We start from the raw sequence: 20,033 nt of genomic DNA, 5'->3' as shown, positions 1-20,033 counted from the left end.
TAATTTATAAGGAGAGGTCTAATAAATAAGGCCTTATAAATACGGAGGAATCTGGAGAGTAATGTTTACAAGGCTATGGAGCGACAGGACAAGGGAGGATGGATTCAAACTGAAAGAGGGAAGCTTGAGAGCAGATATTCGGGAGAAATACTTTACTGTGAGGGTGGTGAGGCTCTGGCACGAGTTGCCCATATAAGCTGTGGCTTAGCCATGGGTGTCCATGGCTAGGTTGGACAGGGATTGGAGCAAGCCAGTCTAGTCGAAGGTGTCCGTGTCCACGGCAGGGTGGTTTTACTAGATGGCTTTTAAGGTCCTTCCAACCCGAACCATCCATGCTTTCCCGAGCTGCTGCTCTAGGTGCTGAGAAGAGACAAAAACAAACAAACAAATAAACAAACCGAAAAAATAAAAGAAAAAAATAACAAAAAAACCCCAGAACAACCAAAAACCACTAAACAACCAAAAACCACGTATCTTTATTTATTGCTCCATTAGTACAGGACAGAGCCAAACCCAAGAACGAGGTAAGAAATCCCTATTTCGGCCGCCAACAAACTTTTATCCCTTTTTATCCCTGTCTCGCTTTTATCCCGTTTTATCCTCCCACCCCGCTGCTCCCGGGCCGTGCGCTGCCCCCGCCGCCGCTCCCCATCGGCGCTATCGGCGTTCGGCGCATCGAGAGCTCTGGGAGCGGCTGTGCCGCCTGCGCTGCGCCCCGGCGGGGCGGGACGGGCAGGCCGCCATCGGGACCGGAGTGCGCCCAGCAGAGGGGAGGTGAGGGCGTCTGGCATCCGGGGTCCAGGATTTAGGATCCAGGCGGGCGCAAGGAGGGGCTGGCTCGGGGTTCCCTCTCTGGAGTTCCTGTCCCGCCGTCGCAGCCCTCGGGAGCGGGGCGGGTGTGTGGCCTGCTGAGGGCGGGCGGGCGGAAGGACGGACGGACGGACATTCAGACAATCAAGGCGCCCCCCAGGCTCGCGGTGCCGCTGCCTGGGGCTGTGAGGTGTCGCCGGCGTTGGCTGACGCCTTCCCTGTGTGCTCTGTCCGCATGCAGGTTCGCAGGTGCCGCCGAGGATGGACATCAGGCCGAACCACACCATCTACATCAACAACATCAATGACAAGATCAAGAAGGAAGGTACGAGTGGCTGCCCTCTGGAATGGGGAGGTTGTCCAGTGAGGCCTGGTGATGCACTTGCACACGGCATTTGCCTTACAAAGGGGCTTTTAGGAGCTCCCGGAGGTCTCTCAAGTGGCGAGCAGGAAGCAGGAGGTGATCATGAGCCCAGCTTTAAGCGAACGCCTTCTTGTAGTGAAAGAGTAGCTAAAGCAAACAAATGCACCTCCCACTAGATCAGGTTGCTCAGATCTCCCTACAGCCCTGTCTTGAACGCTTTCAGGGATGGGAAATCCACAGTCTCTCTGGACAACCTGTTCCAGTGCCTCACCACCCTGACAGTAAAGAATATTTTCCCGATAAACCTCCTCTCAGTTTGAAGCTATTACCCCTTGTCCTGTCACTCCAAGCCCTTGTAAATAGTCCCTCTCCATCTTGTAGGGTCACTTCAGGTACTGGAAGGCGGTAGTTAGATCATTCCTAAGCCTTCTTTTTTCCAGGCCGAACAACCCCAAATCTCTCAGCTTTTCCTCATACGAGAGGTGCCCCATCCTTCTAATCGACTTGGTGGCCTCCTGGACTTGCACCAACAGGTCCATGTCTTTCTTGGGCTGGGCACTCCAGATCTGGATGCAGCACTGCAGGTGGGATCTCACCTGAGCATCCCATCCCTCGCAGGGTGTTGCCCAGCCTGCTTTAGATACAGCCCAGGACATGGTTGGTTTCTGGGCGGTGAATACACGTGTCCAGCCCCTTTTCCACCATCACCTCAAGTCTTTCTCCCCAGTGCTGCTCTGAATCTGTGCATCGCCCAGCCTGGATTGATTGATACTGAGGGGTTGCCCTCACCCGAGTTTAACACCTTGCACTTGGTCTTGTTAAATCTCGTAGGATTGCCATGTGTTAAATATAGGGTGTTAAATTACCTGTTGAGATTAAAAATTACTTTCTATTTTAATACAGGTCTTAGAATAATTTATAGGGAAAGTGTTTTGCTAGAAAACCTTTTTTTAATAAGAATATACCACACTATAGTTAGTCAGGAGCAGGTGGAAAAAGTGACAGTGGACTGGTATTACCAAGTCTCAACAGCGGTAAAGAGGAGGCAGCATTCTTACATTGCTAAAATAGTTCAAATGTAAGGGTTTTTGTGTTAGAATGATTACACTGTACAGATGACTTATTTAGCTTGATTTGCATAGTACTAAGGTTTAATTTGGCATGTATTCAGGTGATTGTAAATAATTAAAGTAAATCCAATGCAGCTGTAAGCTGCAGTAGTCTCATACAAAAATCATTCTGATCCAGAATATGAAACAATACTTCATGTGAGTGAGAAAATTAATTAAACAGTTACAACCAAAATTTCCAACTTTAATTAGCCTTTAGGTAGTTATTATTTTGCTGCATTCTGTTTTTACATCATATTTCTTTACTGCTGCTTGTTTCAGTTTTGATTTTCTATTCAGTCTGAGATGGCTGAGATGTGCATCATACTTGATTGTGTGACAGAGTGTATGTGTGTGAAAATGTATGTATGTACTTGTATGAAAATATGTGTTTACATACCCTTATGTAATTGTTACTCCCTCAGAATGGTAGAATGGATGGCACTGCAACTTCACTACCTGAGTCCTTGAGGTATGGAAACAAATTTTGCACACCAGCTTACAAAACCTGGCCAAATAAACTTGTACTGATGCAACAGTTTTGACAAACTCATGTACTCACTGTGTGAGCTAAAGCTTGTAAAAAACATTGTTCCCAAAGGACAATAGACTCCATAGAAGTTGAAGTTTGCATGTAACCTGTTATAATCTGTTTTCTTCTTTGGTCCCCAGAGCTGAAGAGGTCCCTGTATGCATTATTCTCACAGTTTGGTCATGTGGTCGACATTGTGGCCTTAAAGACCATGAAGATGAGAGGACAGGCATTTGTTATATTTAAAGAACTTGGATCATCTACCAATGCTTTGAGACAGCTACAAGGCTTTCCATTTTATGGGAAACCAATGGTAAATTATTTTGTTACCTTTGTAAAGAAGAAAAATACCATTATGGTGTAATGCAGTGTTTTGGTACTTGCAACTTGGGAATGAACTATCATATGTAGTTGTTGTCAAATGATTACTCAGTCAGGTCACATCCTGATGAGTATCTGCATTTGTGCAAGTTGGAGGGATGCTGAAGAGACTGCAGTTACAACACACACTTTGGACTTAGCATTTGGACTTCTTAATGGGGGGGCTTTTTGTTTTTCTGTGGCAGATTAAAGTTTTTAAGATCTTAAATACTTTCACTTTACTCATCATGTCTTCCATTGAACCAGTTAAATTAATTCTGTAATATAATTGAAATTAGATTAGTTTTCAGTTACTTTATGTAGAGTTACATTAACTACGGTTAGATCTGTAATGAATAGCTGGAATGTGATGCTTCCTTTCTGAGGTAACAGTGGGGAGGGTGAAGATCTCCAGTTTGCTTTCCAGATGTGACCAGTGATTTTTTTTTAAGTTAATGGCTAATTATGCTTGACTGTAGATCACCAAACCAAGTAACTGTACTTCAGTATAACTTCAGTGAAACAAATATAGTGCTGATTGATAGAACATGGTTCAGTAATGTACTTCATAACATGCAGAATAGCACAGTTGACCTGCTTTGTTCTTCCCTGCTTGGATAATTAGGCATCTCTTAATTCTGCAGCTGTTGGTGAGGTGTAATGATACATGCAAATGGCCCACGACTTCACCAGTGGATGGGTACATTGTTTCTGGCTCTCAGCTCATGGCTTTGACCACTTAAGAGAGCAGTTGTGCCACTGAGCCACAAACTATTGGCCTTAACATCTTCAGATTCTCTAATTAAATCTTTAACACGGAATTTTGCAAGCTCAGTCCACCATTTATCTTTAAAGAGTTTTGTGTTCAGTAGAACTCAAAAAGAAACAAAAAGATGAAGGCATCATAAGCTTTCAAATGTACTTCCCTCTTCAAACGTTGCCTGCAGCCTGTGTACTCTAAGCACTAAACCAAAGCATTACAGGAAGTCTGTAGTGTAGTTTTGTATTGAGGTAGTCTCTGATAGGAAAAACAATAGAATTGTGTGCATAAATAATAATGGTGCACGCTGGTATAGTTACACCTGCATCTGCTTAAACTTCAGCTGTGGGGGACCTTTGTCAAAGGAACAGCAGCATTTATGCAATCCTGTTGGGATTAAGGTGGATACTTGCCTTTTCTGTTAAAGAAATTTGAGTTTTGCTGAATTTACATTTCTGCAGAGATCTGAGAAATTACTGTCAAATTTTAACTACCTTTAAAATGGGATTGAAAATTCACAGTTTAAATAGAAGCTAGTGCCAGTTTTCTGAAATGTGTTCTGTGTAGCTCAGATGTATCTCTCTGTAGGTGCTACCTTGACACATGTTAAAAAGAGGTTGGTAGAGAAGTGGAGTTCTGATTTCAATGAGCTAAAGTTAGTAATTTCCATATTAGGGTTTTTTTAGACTTCTGTAATTGTGTTCAGAAATAACTATGAAAATTGGTTATTCTGTAAGTGTACCTACACTTTATAGCAATGTTTTTAATATAAAAGGTTCCTGCCAAAAAAAAAAAAAAGTAAATACACAGTCAATAAAAGTGGTGCAAAATGTTCAGTATTATTAACTGCAGAATATACTCTGTTTTATTTTTTCCTTTAAAAAAGCGTATTCAATATGCAAAAACAGACTCCGATATCATATCTAAAATGCGTGGGACTTTTGCTGATAAGGAGAAAAGAAAGGAAAAGAAGAAAGCCAAAACTCTGGAGCAGTCAGCAAACACACCAAATAAAAAGGTTATCCAGGTAAGCTGCTTTGCTGTTTAGAAAAATCAGAGCAAAACTAAACCAAAAAACAACAACAAAATGAAACCACACAAAAACTATTCTAAATGATTTTTTTAGGACTTGATGTTGTGCTTTGTTACTTTTCAGTTCCCTAAATTGGAGTATGTTGATTATCTAGAGCTCTTGAGCATTTACTAGAAGTTGAAGGAGAAGGGACTGGTTATTTAGTCCTTGCTGTTCCTTTTTTTCCCTCCTTCGCTCCTACCAGATGAAAAAAGGATATAGGTACAACAAACCAAAGTAGAAACTAGCCTCTTTTAAGAAAAGGAATAAAAGGAGAGTGCGCTTTTCTTTAGCACTGGCTTCAAGTGCTCAACCAGCTTTTCTCTTCAGTGTTTTAATGCCATGTTGCCCAATAAGGACAGATGGTAAATGAGAAGTAGACAGTTCATTTACTTTATATATTAGATGTTCGATGTTAGATTAACAGGAGTTAGGCTGGAATTTATCTGCACTAAGGATTGGCCTTAGTAGTACATTCAGTAGTTTTTGTGCTGAAGTATAGCAGAAAACATCAAGACACTTGACGAGATCCCCCCAGTTTATATATTGGACATGATATTCTCTACTATGGAATATCCCTTTGGCCAGTTCTGGTCAGCTCTTCTTGCTCCCTAGGAGCATGGGAAACTGACAAGTCCTTGATGTAAACAAGCACTGCTTATCAACAACTCAAGCATCAGTTTGTTATCAGTGTTATTCTCATTCTAAACTGAAAACATACTGTAATAAGAAGAAAATTAATTCTATCCCAAGTGAAACCAGGATACTTGTCTAGGCCTCCCATTTTCAAAACTGCTTCCTCCTTGTCTATTAAATTAAATCATGTAATGTGGAGAAACACTTGACTCGGCCATTAGATTGATTAGATAGTACTGATGTTATTTCTTTTGATTTCCTGGTTTTGGAGCTAAGCAAAGTTCACATGCTTTGTTCCCTTTGGGAAGTATCTCATAAGCATCAAATGTTCCTTGGATTGCAGCTCAAAAAAAACCTTAACACACGTTTTGAATTGTAGAGAAAAATGGTGATATGTGCCTATGTTCCATTTATTTCTAATGGAACACCTTTGTAAAACTATTTTGTACTTATTTGTTAGGGCGCAACACAGAATTCAGCCAATGCCCCAGGGACTACACCACAGAATCAGGTAATGTTTTTTATTTTTATCGCTGAAAGCACTAATGTTTATAATTATTCTCTATGAATAATAATTTGTTACACATGGAAACTTGAGGATGTATTTTACCGGTTTGTTTTTGTCCTGTGAGACTTCTGTCTAACAGCTACATGACAGTAAACAAACAAAACAAATCCCTTTTTTACTATATCTGGCTGGTTGACAGGAAATGAGAATCTGCAGTTTCTCATTGCTATACAGGAAACAGCACTATTACCAAATCATACTGGATTCTTAAATTTGGACTGTGCTTACTATCAGCTGAGGGATTCTTAATCTTTTTTCATTGCTAATAAGTTCCCTTTAACGTACTTTGTCCTAGCAGCAGATAAGAAGGACAACACAGGATGCCAAAATATCTGCCTAAAAGCTTTATTTCAGGAGTTGAGAGGTTCTCTTCTCAATTTTTTGTCACAACTGTCTTATTTTCCAAAGGACTGTGTGGAGGTGTAGGAACAACTCCCTACACTTCATATATCTTGTCTGCTCAGTGACTTTCTAAATTTTTCATCTTAGAAGTAAAAGTGGTAAAGAGCCAGGATTTGCAGGAGAGCAAGTACCAAAGAAGAATATCTTTGCCTGGCCTGCCCTGCATCTTTCTTGAGTACTGCCACTGCATACACAGTCAACAGGGGAAAAGGTCTTGCTCCCTGGATTTTCAGGCACAATATGTGTATGTCAGTTTGCATCAAAGCACTCAGTGTTTGGGTATTTCTTTGAACTTCAGAAGTTTATTTTCTAATGGCACTACCTGGAATATTTCCATCAGTAGAAGGAGATTGTGCTCCTGAGGCTTTTTATTGGCACTGCTTTGAGGATGTTTGAAGTTGGAGTGTCCAGTTTATTTTTATTTTTATAATGTACTCAATGACTTGAAGATTCTAGTACCAGCAAATTCAGTATCAGTACTCAGCCTTGTCTATGGTGGGTGGCTACAAATTCATATTAGCGGACAAATCTGTTAAAAGACTAAAGCTCTAAATCAAAAGGGGCTTCTAATTAAGAAATTTTAATAGAGGTCTGTAATAAAACCATGTGGGTTTTGTGAGTTTGCCCAAAGATATTCAGTATTTTGGTAGTACTGCAGTAAACAGGGCTTGGCTTCCCACTGGAAAGCCCAGGGCTTTCCAAAAGGATGTGAGTCTTTCATACTCATACAGGTGTCTTGGATAGCACTGCAGCCACTGCTTTGGCACCTGAGTGCAGAGAGTTCTGCCGTGTCAGCTCTTGAGTAGTTGAGTTCAAATGTGACATCTAAGACAGTATGTGATTGTATTGTGATTTTCGTGGAAGTAAGAACCTCTCCAAATTAATATATCCGTGTAAAAGAATGAAGGGGCTCTGTCTGCATATTGATAAAGATGTGGTGAAGCCCAGATAGAATGTTATGAGCAAAACTAAAGAAATGTGAGTCTTGGTTCAAATAATCATGCAGACAGATGGAAAGGAACTGTATGCAACTATGTATAGTCTTCTGAGCTTTGATCTTCTGTGATTGCAGGTGCCTGATAACCCACCAAACTTTATCCTTTTCCTTAATAATTTGCCTGAGGAAACAAATGAGATGATGCTGTCCATGTTATTTAATCAGTAAGTTTTGAATATAAATTATTTCTCCTTTGAATTCTGTAAGCTGTGTGTTTTTCTCAGTTGGCAAGCTCACTTTTTAGACATAAGAGTTTCTTCTGAAAGTATTTCAGTTGTTTGTCTTACTGCCAAGGTTACAGATGTCAGTTCTGATGACATGGTTCAGAAAGCAAATCTGACCTTTTTCGTAGCTGGTTTTGATTGTAATTTATCTGCTATCAATTTGCACTGGATTTAAGCTGGTGCCTGTAATACTGAAGTCTTTAGGAAAACAGGAGCAGTTTTAAAACTAGTTAGATTGCTTCTGTATGTGTACAGCACTGATTAAAGTGCTTCCACATAATATTCCTTAACTGAGGCATAGTTCTAAGGATAGAACATGTGAAACCCTTCAAATGAAATCTTTCATTAATTATAACTATTGCACTAGTAGATACTTCTGACAAGAAGCTACAGAAGAGACATGTATTATCGAGCTAAGAAGTGTTTTTTGACTCTCACCTTATTTTAAAGGTTTCCTGGATTCAAAGAAGTACGCTTAGTGCCAGGGCGCCATGACATCGCATTCGTGGAGTTTGAAAATGAGAATCAGGCAGGGGCTGCTCGAGATGCTCTCCAAGGATTCAAGATCACTCCATCTCATGCCATGAAAATCACTTATGCGAAGAAATAACTATGTGCTCCTGTAAAGGAGTTCTGTGGATATGTGTTTCGTTTTTTAAACACTGATACTCTGGTCAGCTAGCACGTTTGCTGTTCTCTGCAGAAAACATAAGACTCGACTAGAATTGCCAGTGACCAGGCACATGTAGGATTTCCACAGATCACATGCATAGTAACTTTTTCTGTTGAAATACTAATTTTTATAAAATAAAATATAAATGCGCTGTTTTCAAGACATGTTTTTCCTCAAGTCTGTCTCATTATTGATTAACCTTGCAGGGCTTTATTCAGTTGAAGACCTTTTAAGGTGATCCTTATTTCTCAGAAGAGAGTGCTAAAAATAGCTGTCTTTCCAGAGCAAAAAGTATGATCAGGAATGCTGAATGCCAGCATATTCAGAATAAATATGGCATTCAACCTCATTGTCAAGGGGACAGCTGTTTTTCGCTTAGGAAATACAGCTTATTAGTAGTGTTTTTTTTCCCCAGGTGTAGTTAGAAATTGATTACAGTTTGGCAGTAATGTGATTTGACTTGGTTTTGTGTTGGTGCCTGGCAGTAGAAGCAAGTCCCGAGAGGAAACATCGAAGTTTTCGGTTTTTAGCCAGGCTTTTCCAAAATACATGTCCTAATGCTTCTGGGTTTCTCAGGTTTTATATACTTTATTTTTTCTCATTTGTTAAAAACCTTATAGTTTTGTGTGACATGAAATACACTGGATGCAGTAAAATAATCAGATGTAGTATTGTGAGTTGTAAGTGTTGGGAAAAAAATCTTTAAACAGTTGCAGTGTTTTATAGCTGCAACATAAGCCACCATTTTTTGCACAAGACCTGGAAAATTGGGAGTTTCACCTGCTCCCAGAGTACATTGCAAAATTATGCCTCTTTCACACTCATCTCAATTACCGTCCTATCTCCATTTATATTTTTTTCATTCTTTTTGGTTATTTCGTGTATATGCGCTTCATAAGTATTCAGTACTTGCAAATGAAAATTATTTCAGTGTGCCTGTGAGAGCAAAAACATTTATTCAATCATAACCTTGGATTTTTCCTCCTGCAGTCATAAATTTATAGGTAGTACTTACACTGTCACTTCATCCCACTAGTTTGTGTGCACATGACTACCATTACTTTTCACCTTTATTTACTTAAAGAGTTTGAAGCTGTCTATGAAGGAAATTGGACTCAACCTATGAGAGGCTGAAGGAAAGAGTAATGGGCTGGAAGGCTAGAGGAGAATGTGGTGAAGTCAGCTGTGATGGGAAGGTGATGCTAGAAGTTGCATGATGCGCTTTCTTTTAAAACAGTGTGGGATTTTTTTGATGACAACTGGCAAATTCTGCTGTTCTGTCTGGGAACTGAAAGCTGGTACAGCCAGCAGCTCTTCAGGCCTCCTCTGAATCAGGAAAAACTGGAGTGCAATTTGAGAATTTCCAAACTTGCCCTTTTTTGAGTGCTATTCCAGACCAGCCTGCTTGTAGCTGTTCTGTTGTAAAGAGGTTGTAAAGAGGACCTTTTAAGTCATCCTGTGGCACTGTTTAGTGTCTTGGACCTGTAAACCCTCAAGAGAGTTCAGCTAGGTAAAGAAAAGTGAAGTGGCTGCTGTCCTGGCATGACCCCTGTGTTTTGCTCTGACTGCATCTCCCTGTGGAAGGGATCTTGCCTGTACAAGTATGAAGTGCTTGAATTCTTAGATTTCAAATTTTAATTGCTGACTTGACAAGCCTTTTTACTGCCTTGCAGCTCCCTAATTATTTGTTTACGTTGCATCCATCTGCTATTGTCCCAGTAGGTCCTTTCTGTAGACAGGAACAGGAGAATCTTTGCCACTGAGGGTTTTTGGTCCAGGGAAGATTGTGCTTGTCAGTGAGCATTTATGAAAATTAAGGACAGGAGGATTAAGAAAGCTGTAATTTTATTTGCTTCTTACCAGGGTCTGACTTAATTTTCATTTTCAGACTTTGTTTGAAGTACAGTTAAGGCTATGGACAACTCTTAAGAGGGCTTAGCATGTTTAAATGCTGATTAAAATGTTAATACAGAATGGCATTGGGAAGGGATTCAGCTTTATGAGTCAGCCCTGAGGTTTTCCCTCTGCCTATGGCTCCTTTGGTGGGATGGACTGTTGCCACAGCCCCTTCCTATTAGCCTGGTGTGTTTGTCCAGGTGTCTGCCTCTGGGGAGATTGCTGGGGATTGCTGGACCTGGCACACACTCAGGAAGTGCTGAAGCAAAGAAAAATTACACAAAGTGTTTATTTGATGATTTTACTTTTGTGTCTCAGATTAGTGTGTTCTCTTGCAATTGGAATTTTTATGGAGAAGCTTACCAACAAGAAGCTGTGTACTGATGACGACTGTAAGTAAATTTGCTTTAAATCTGAGGACAAAATATGGACATTTTAAAAATAATGGCGGGGGTGAAGGGAAAACCACTTCACTTGTTTAGAGCTGTCATATATATGTCTTGTCAACTGTATATGTAGGATGTCACATGCAGTTTCACCAAAAAATGCGTTTTGCAAAGGGACATTTTTCACTGAAGTGAAAATTACAGAGAAAAATTCTAACTTTCAGTGCAGAAATTGCTTCTAAAGCTGTTATTTTGGTTACTGGAGAACAGAAAAATGCACAGAACAAATTCTTGAAGAATTTAACTGTTTCAAGATAACCTATTTTATATGTAGGAAGAGCTTTACTACAATGTCATGTGTATTTATATTTCTGTAAAAGTATGTATGGATTTGAATTAATCTACCTCATTGTTTTGCTGCCTTTTTTTTTTCCCCAGACACCAATTTCCATGCCAGAGCAGAAAAGGATTATAATACTTCAGACTGCAGATTCATTAATATTAAGAAGGGGCACTTGATTTAAAAACTAATTTAAAAACTAATGAATGAAAAAGACTGGAGAATTCTGGGCTGCAAGTAGAAGAGTCGATTCTCGTGTATATGAACAAACTAGAAGTAGTTTGACACACATTGCTGTCAAGAAATGGATGCAAATGCTGAACTATTGTGAAACTAAGCAGCAACTTAGGTTTAAAAGTGAAAGTTTAAACTGGTTAAGGAGACTTGAAGGGCTTTAATATATTTTCTTTTTTTTAAATGAAATATTTTCAATAGCTATATGGTAATTATGAACCGAACCTTTACAGAATGGCTAAACAGTTTATTTCTGTAGCTGTTTATGAAAATGGTGGCAGAGAAAGCTTTTATCACATGGTCCTATAAAGTCTAAAATTTAAGGGAAGCAAATATAAAGATTAGCTGTGTTTACAAAAAAGATCCAGATAAACTATAAGCAGTATTCATTTACTCAAAAAATATATGCCTAGATCAGAACTTCTGTCAAGGGTTTGTTTCATGTGCCAGCTGATTGGAACCTAGGAAATGTAAAACCAGATTAAGAACACTACTGGTAACTCCTTTTGACTTAGTGATAAACCAGCTCAAAGCAGATGAGGATTGTTTTAAGGTAACTAATTATACACCTCCTTGCTTGAAGGTTTTTAGAAAGCAGTATGAAGAGCATATGGGGACAGTTGGTTATTTCCCTAGCAGTTCAGTGTCAGAACAACATGTCTATCAAGAAACAAATAAGACTGTTCCTACAAGGGTAAAGGATTTACAAAACCCCAGCTGGCTACATAATTATACTTGGCTATGTAATGCTAATTTGCTGTGAAATTAAATCATTATTGTGGCAGTTGATTGTAGCATATCATAGATGCTTAGGAATCCAATCTTTGGGCCTTTATACAGGCAAATAACCTCGATAAAATCCCTAACATAACCTCTGATAGAGCAGACATTGTGAATGTTGCAATAAAGGCTTAATCCTTTTTATTTGAATAGTATTCCTTTAAGATCACATAAGTTTTACCCAAAGCTTTCTTTTTTAGATACTACAGTCTGGGTATTGTGCTGTAAACTTTGGTAACATGAACTAGCTGTCTTGGTTTGAAAGACAGGTATGGTCTAAGGAAAGGCAGGAGCCCCTTTTCTGCGATGCAGAGTGCAACCCCCCTCCCTTTTAATTAGTTTAGGTCCAATTCAGACACCTTCAGGCAGGAGATATGGGGATAAGAATAACAGTTCTTTACTGGTATCTAACAAGGCAGAAAACAACAACAGCTATAAAAATTGGCAACAGAACAGTCTAGCTCCGCTCCAGTCCCTTCTGGCCGCAGGCCGTCTCCCTGTGCTCAGTTACCGGTGCTGTGGGGGCAGGGCAGGTCCCGCGCAGTTGAAGAGGGCTGGGTGATGGCGGCCGCGGCCCAGGGGTGAGCGGGGATGTGACTCCCCCTCACGGTGTCGGTCGTGGTGCTCAGCAGAGTGTCCGGAGGTAGTAGGGTGAGATGGGAGAGCAGCAGAGCGATGTCCAACGGCAGGGAGCCAGTGGATCTCAGTGTGTGGATCTCAGTGCTGGGATGGCAGGGGAAGATGCCAGAGCAGAGCCCAGGTTGTCTTCCCACTCCACGAGCCAAGCGAGAGAGAGAGAGCCCAGCTCCAGCCCCCCCCCGTCCCACCTTTCCTTTTCCGGTTCCCCCCCCTCCCCCTCCAGCCACCCCCCTACGAGAGAACATTATCTGTCGTTTTAAGGTGTAGCCACAATTACTTAGCATAACAATGGGAGAAAATTCCACTGAAAGAAAAGGGCTTAATTCAACCTCCAACACTAGTGCACCTTCTATTAATTGTATATGTAGATAGACACTGTCATACAGAACTGATGACTGTGAGACCATGCTTGCTTTTTCATTACCAAGCTTATGGTGTGTCAAAAAACTAAGTTAAAAGGGTTTTGGAAACACATTAGCATTCTGTGAGTAAGTATGCTGCATTTCTGAAAGAATGGTTGTCCCTGATAATGCACAATTGTGCGTTTTACTCAAAAAAAATCATATTTTTACTAAATATCTGAAACACTTTACAGAGGAGAGGAAGAGGAGGGTCTCTTCTCAGAAGCCAGCATGGTTTGGCTTACATCTAACAGTACTGGTACTTACTGGTAGCTTATTTCTGTGCTTAAAACCAAATTGAGTGTTAGGTTTAAAGTACTTGCCTTCATCCATCCTCAATATTTTTAGCTACATGCTGTTTTGCAGTGTATGGCAAAATGCAACTGGCATTTCAATCTTGAAATCATATCTAGGTCCAGATTATTAGATGGGTTTCATTAACACAGAGGAAATAAGTAAAAGGAAGAATATTGTGTCATATTAATAGTTGCAAGCATTTGCACCAGACAAGCTTTATTTGAGGAAATATGCAGCTTAGTTAAGTGATTGCTTTTCTTGACATTACATTAGGTTATTCTGAATATGGCCCAGAAGCATTGCAGCAATTAATTAGTCAAAGAGCATGAAAGAATCACTACCATACATTTTAAGCTCTTTTCTCAGTGATATGACAAGTTATCTGCTGCATGACAAGCTGAACTGGAAGTAGAGGTCGGTTAAAGCCATGTCTTAGCACAAAGGCTTACTCAGTGTCCAGAATGGGACATTGTCAGGCTGCAACACTGAGCTTTAATTGGAAAGTCAGTGACATAGACTTCCAGTGCTTTCACCCTTCCTTCACATTCTTGCTATGCAGGAACATTTTGATGAAAACAAAGGGTGATACAGAGACATCTACCGATCTCAGCTTATTTTGCAAATGTGACTTTAAGGATCAGGTTCTTTGTTCACATTTAAAATAGTCTATAGCACATCTTGACCCAATCTGTGTGCTGCCTGCTCCAGAACTATCCCTTAAAGAAGTTTTTTCAAATAGAGCCAATGTTGCATTGCCAGCTTTCCATATGCAAATCAAAATCCAGTTTCTTGCTCACAGCTCTGTAACCTTCTCCCAAACCATTGGCAATGTTTTTGCCTTGCTTTCATGGCCTTGCAACTGGCAAAGCCCAATATTGGTGTAAGATGGGCTCTCTTTGGAATGGGTTGCCATTTAAATGAGGAGATCTGATGATGCCCAAAGTTGAACAATGAATCAGCATGGAGCACAAATGGCATTGTGTGAAGGAATGTCTGTTAGGGAACTCGATGGGGCAAAGCTTTAAGGGGGACACCTGCTACATAGGAGAGAAGCCTGAAAGAGAACAATAACCTGGGGTCCTCTTTATTTCCAACCCTCCTTTTATTTCAGGTTTTTCTTTCCTCCCAAAAGCATAACTTTCACTGTTGGAATCAATGTATGCCATTAGCTACAGACTTTACTATAATAAACCTTTCTGCCTGTGGACCTCTCTCAGCATCCTTTTGAGCAGCACTTGGGCTAATCCATGTCTATTGGTTGGTGTTTGAGCAATAAATCTCAAGAGGTTGTTTTTGTTTTTTTTTCTCAGTGCTGCTACTTCTGAACCACGGAATCAAACTGAATACAGCAGGCTGGACGCAATATGCTGTGTGTACATCAGAGTGGTGGTGTTGGATTGCCTACCTTCCCTCGGGCACTTAAAATTGGCCATTTGCTGGCTGAGTACTCTAGTTACCCAGAAGCAGGTGTTCTGCAGCAGCTCCTTGTCTCCTGCTTGCAATGGGCAGCTGTGTGGAATACCCTGGATATGCTATATACTTCTCTGATGTAAATGAAGAACACAGTGTGATAATTCCCTGCAGCAAAATCCAGATCTCTGTAGGCAGATAAGGTAAGATAATAGCAGGAAGGATGCAACATGCTCTGGACGTCTTTCCCCTGCCAGAAGTTTTCCAGCAGAATATTGGCATTGGTTTTCTAGTCAGCAGTTCTCTAAGTACTGCATAGCCTCAGTCTAAGTCATCCTTTTTATGTGGGATTAGGAATTGTTTAAGGATGACTAATCAATCCACGTATGTGATTGTAGGAATACAAAACAAAAAACAAACAAAAAAAAACCAAAACAAAAGGAAGATAAAGGAATTGTTTGAAATTAAGAGAGAAGGAGGTATTGTCTAATTAATTTCAAGAATTCAAGGCAGGAACAAATGATCTGAGCTATGCAAAATGAGTCAAAAGTCAAAAGACCTTTTTCTTTTCTAGAATCCTTTAAATGCATTATGGTGTACTTTGTGTATATTATAGCATATTCTGTGTATAGCATATTCATTTACCTATGGAGGGCAAGAAAAGAATGTTAATCCCTCAGTAATCTCAAGACATTTTTCCTCTTAACTCTCTTCTTCAAGACATTAATTTCTTTTGTGACTGGCACTGGGAGTAGGCAATCTCTTGGCTGCTACCAGGGAAAGTTGACAGGAGGAAACCTGGACACCCTCTCTGAACACACAGAACTTCCTAGATATTTGTAACAGATATTTGTGAAACAAGTAACCTTTCTTCAAAGCAAGAAAATTTTTATTTATAGGGAGTGATTCGGGATGAGGCCAGGAAAGAAAGAGCTGCTGGATAACCCCTTCTCCTTGCAGCTTTTCAACTGCACACCTCAGGATTAGTCTATGTGATTCCTTCTCAGCTATTTGTACAGCCACATTTTGAGACCAGGGACAGAACTGCAAGAGTCCAGCAGAAAGCTTGTGCCAGCTGAGAATGCTCTGGCTGCAACAACATGTAACTCACACCTGCTTGAACTCTGTCACATAGCCTAGACACTGACCTACACCTCCAGTGTTGCACAGCCCAAGCAGCTATACCTCACAAGGAGTCAAAACAGAAGGCTTTCCTCAATTCCTCCTGTTTTCTTGGCAGCCTTTAAACTGTGCACCATGCACTGTGGCTCTTTACCTTCCTTCTCACATATACGTGCCGTCACATTTTTCACTCTCCCACGTCCCTTTCAAATGTCCGGCAGCTGCTTCCATAAAGAAGGCTCTAGACTGGAAAGCTAGTGCTGCCTTACCCTTACCACATGTGAGCCAAAACAAACTTCTCTGCACTATGTACTTATGTCTTCAGCATCTTATGCCATAGTATTTTCCAAATGTCGAGGTCTAAAAGGAATCGATTCCACAGAGGACTTGGATAGGAATACACGCCAGCACGGGTAACTGTTGGTAGCTTATATATGATTGATAACTTGAATTCAGCAGGCAATCAAGCAGCAACCACACTCCTCTTGCAGCCTGTACACTGCACACAGAGCCACCACAGTGCTCCACGGGTTTATTCCCTGCCTTAGGTAACATCATGTGCTTGCATTCTCTTAGTGCTCCAAAACGTCCACCTGCTTCTCACATGGAGCTAGGTACTGGCACAGAAAGGCCAGTGTGCTGCTTCTGTTGGAACATTCTGGTGTCACGCACTTCCTTACTCAGCTCTTGGTACCATCACAGTCTATCGACCTTGTAGTCTGACTCGAAAGCAGAAAACTTCCAGTCATGTCTTGCACAGCTAACTCTGCCACGACGTGAAGCTTTGCTCCTTGTCAAATGGAACACAAAAGGCGAAGAACGAAGCAGCAGAGCACCAGGCTTGTGTGTGCAGTGTTCAGATCCCTAGAGGAGTGTGGCTGCCACTCACCTGTCTGCCAAATTCACCTTAGCAGTTGTATGGAGGAAGCTCATGGACAACTTACTTGTGCTGCTACCGAGTCCTCTTCCAGCCCTCTGTGGAAACTATTGTGCGTTCCTTTAGGCTCCGAGATGCAGGGTATCTATGGTAGATAGAGCAGGGAAGGGTAGTACAGAGTGCACCGGTGAGTTGGATGTGGCTTACGTGCGGCAAGGGGCAGGTGCAGCCCAGCACTGGATTTTACTTCTACAGCCTTTTCCCGTGGGCTGCTGGGCGTTTTCCACCGAGCTGCGAGAGCGAGCAAAGTCACGGGACATCTATCTCAGAAAGAAGATACCGTATGTAGTGCGTTGTGCACAATTTAAATGCTTCAAAAGAAGGGGATATTGTAGGAATGTCTTCTGCCCTGACACATCCATCTGTATGGGCTCTAGGTACTTGGACTCGACAACACTGAAGGGGTGTTAAAATGACTGCACTGCAAAAATCAGGTTTACACAGGAAAGAAGGAAGGTCAGCAAATGCTTTCTGTGCTGGCACTCCTCTTAGTCTGAACTGCAGCTGCAAATGCTTCTCTTTAGCCATGAACTCTGACCACCTAGAGAGAATGTGATGATGCTATATATAGTTGAGAAGGAGAGTGTGAATCACTAGGGTGTTTCATCTAATTAGCAGACTGCCAAGTGACTATGAAGGCCAACACTGGCTTTTTGTTGTGAGACTTCTTCTTTGAGAGCAGCTGCTGGGCGTTTTGAGGGGGTTTGGGATCTGCGAGAGTGAGAGGGTAGGATGGCACCTAGAGCTTGAGGGAAAGTGCATATCTCCAGGGAGTTTGATGCAGTTCAGTGGGTGTGAATTACGTGTTGAGCAGCTGATCGCACAGAGAAAGTTCTAAAAGAAAGGGGTTGTGCTGCAATTGCCTTTTCTTTTGAAGCCTATAAACTGCACAGCTAACAATGAAACGATTCCTCTTCCTTCCCTGTTCCATGCTGGGTCCCATTCTGCCAGTCTCCAAGAGGCGGGATGCATAGCGGAGCTCTTCTAAGAACTGCTCCCACAAGAAGAGCAGGAAAAGCGCTTAGCTTTGTCCTGAGCACTGTCGGCGCTCATCCAAACAACCACACGATGGCACTGGCGACTCGCAAATGAAGGAAACGCACGGCTCCCGACCGCAGAGCCAAGTTGGAAACATCCTGTTCTGAAATCCCCTGTCAGGACAAAAAGGTTTCCATGATCTGCGACTTCCAAGTGCAAGCTCTTCTTTGCATCACACTCAAAGGTCCTAACAAACTCCTTTGCTCTAAGAAAACTTTTCACTCTCGCCGAGTCCGGCCACAAACTTGAAACCATGTGGCAAAAACAGAGCTCACAAAAGCGCCAGCTGAGAAAGCTCTTGCTGTCTCACAACTTCAACTGCACCCATCGGACTCTCAGCACATACCCTGCTACCGGCACTTGCCTTCTCTGCTGTAAGTACCTCCTCAGCCTTCAGTCTCACAGAGCCACGATCCTAACGGAACGGACCATTTACGCACTAGACCAACCAGGACAAAAAGCTCGAGCTTGGCATTTGCATTCCCACGGACAGTTCAAGAGCTCTAAACCAGAGAACTGCCTATTGGGAAAAGCCTTTAAATTCACGAAGACCACCCAGAAGCGTGCAACCAAACTTGCCTTCTTTGCCAAAGAGAGCAACTAGAACCCCATCTGAAAAGAAATGGCATCCCCTCCTCCAAAATACAAAACATTCAGGGACTGATCCCACGCAAAGGTGCCTGTAGAACACTGGTACTGGACATTACCTGCCCGGGGCACTAAATCATCTGCACACCAAGACTCAGAGAAGATGTTTACCTTGGCCAAAAGCCTCGTGCTTCCAAAATTTCAAGAAGGCTACCTCTGAGAAGTAGAAACCACATGCTAAATTAAATCTTTCAGGAGACCACTTTCTTCTTCAGCAAATATGCTAGGACAGAAAGTTGCTGTTGCCCTTGGCCTTCACGAGGCAGCTTCTTATCTTTACATGAAACATTGAGGCTACATTTTTCCTTCCCATGAAAAAGCATTGCCAATAGACGTGCCCGAACAGGAGCAGTTGTTAGGTCGGTCTTTGTGGTGGCAGCTCCTCAACGACACACAACTCACACCACAGCAACACACCTTCTGTCTCAGCTACACGTTTTTCACTCAGCTCTCACATTTTTTCACTCTTGCTGAGTCTAAATTGTATGGAACGAAAACATCCAAGAGCTGCTGCCCTGGGAATGGGCTAAGACAGAAGCCTCAGAGCTGGCCTTTTGCAGCCTGTGAACCACACCAAACACACTGCCAGTCTGGAGTTTTCTTAACAGCAATCACACCACATTCAGTTGAGCAGATTCTGCAGACAAACCAAATATCTTCCAGCTAGAGAGCTCACACAGGAAAATCCTTTCTCTCTCCTGGAACCTTTGTCCAGGAAGCTTTCACTGGCTTTGTATGGTACAGTTGCTAACTTGTGCTTGGACTGCAGTCAAGTGGTACTCACAGCTTTTACATGGTGCCTGTAAACTGCACACACCCAGTGGTGTTCTGTGCCTTAAAGGTCAGCACTTTCAGGTTCACAAAATGCCCATTTTGCACAGAGAAAAATAGATCAGCCATGCTGGATCGTGTCTTCTCCTGCCAGTCTTTCAAGTACACGCCGTGCACTGGGGCTATGCACTTTCCTTCTAAGCCATATGGAACGTCACATTCTTCATGCTCACAGATCCCAGTTGCTGACCTCAAAAACAGCCCACAAGGGGCTGTGTCCATGCAGGAGAACTGAAGCCCAGCAGCATTCAGTTTTACCTTCTTCAGAGCGTGTACTGCACGCAGCAGATTGTGCTTGTGGAGCTTTTTCCTCCTTTATAGATAAAATCATACTCTTTCTGTTTCATTAAGTCCCCAGCATCCATCTACTTGTACCTCAGGGAAAGGCGCCAGAAGAGAAACTGTTGCTGGATCAGTCTTTCTAAATCCAAGGTTTTCAATAAACCACCACACTCTGGGTATCTGCTGTGCTTGCTCAAGCTGGCACTTTTGCAAACAAATGTTTTTGCTGCATGTTTTCAACTTAGTAGCCGGACTCTGCGGGAGTGGAAGAATTTATTAGCTCCA

At 41.8% G+C, this 20,033-nt stretch overlaps 1 protein-coding gene across 1 annotated transcript; it reads left to right on the top strand.

Moving 5' to 3' along the window:
* Positions 1–689: 689 nt before the first annotated feature.
* SNRPB2 (small nuclear ribonucleoprotein polypeptide B2) lies at positions 690–8,671 on the top strand. Its single transcript, XM_088160995.1, has 7 exons — positions 690–774; positions 1,052–1,135; positions 2,956–3,128; positions 4,822–4,962; positions 6,104–6,154; positions 7,686–7,774; positions 8,285–8,671. The coding sequence occupies exons 2-7, from the start codon at positions 1,072–1,074 to the stop codon at positions 8,442–8,444; spliced, it is 678 nt and encodes a 225-aa protein (XP_088017121.1). The 5' UTR covers positions 690–774; positions 1,052–1,071; the 3' UTR covers positions 8,445–8,671.
* Positions 8,672–20,033: the final 11,362 nt, after the last annotated feature.

Source organism: Sturnus vulgaris, chromosome 3 (genome assembly GCF_052056855.1).
Source record: "Sturnus vulgaris isolate bStuVul1 chromosome 3, bStuVul1.hap1, whole genome shotgun sequence".
Classification (NCBI taxonomy): Eukaryota; Metazoa; Chordata; class Aves; order Passeriformes; family Sturnidae; genus Sturnus; species Sturnus vulgaris.
This window is presented reverse-complemented; position numbering and strand designations above follow the sequence as displayed.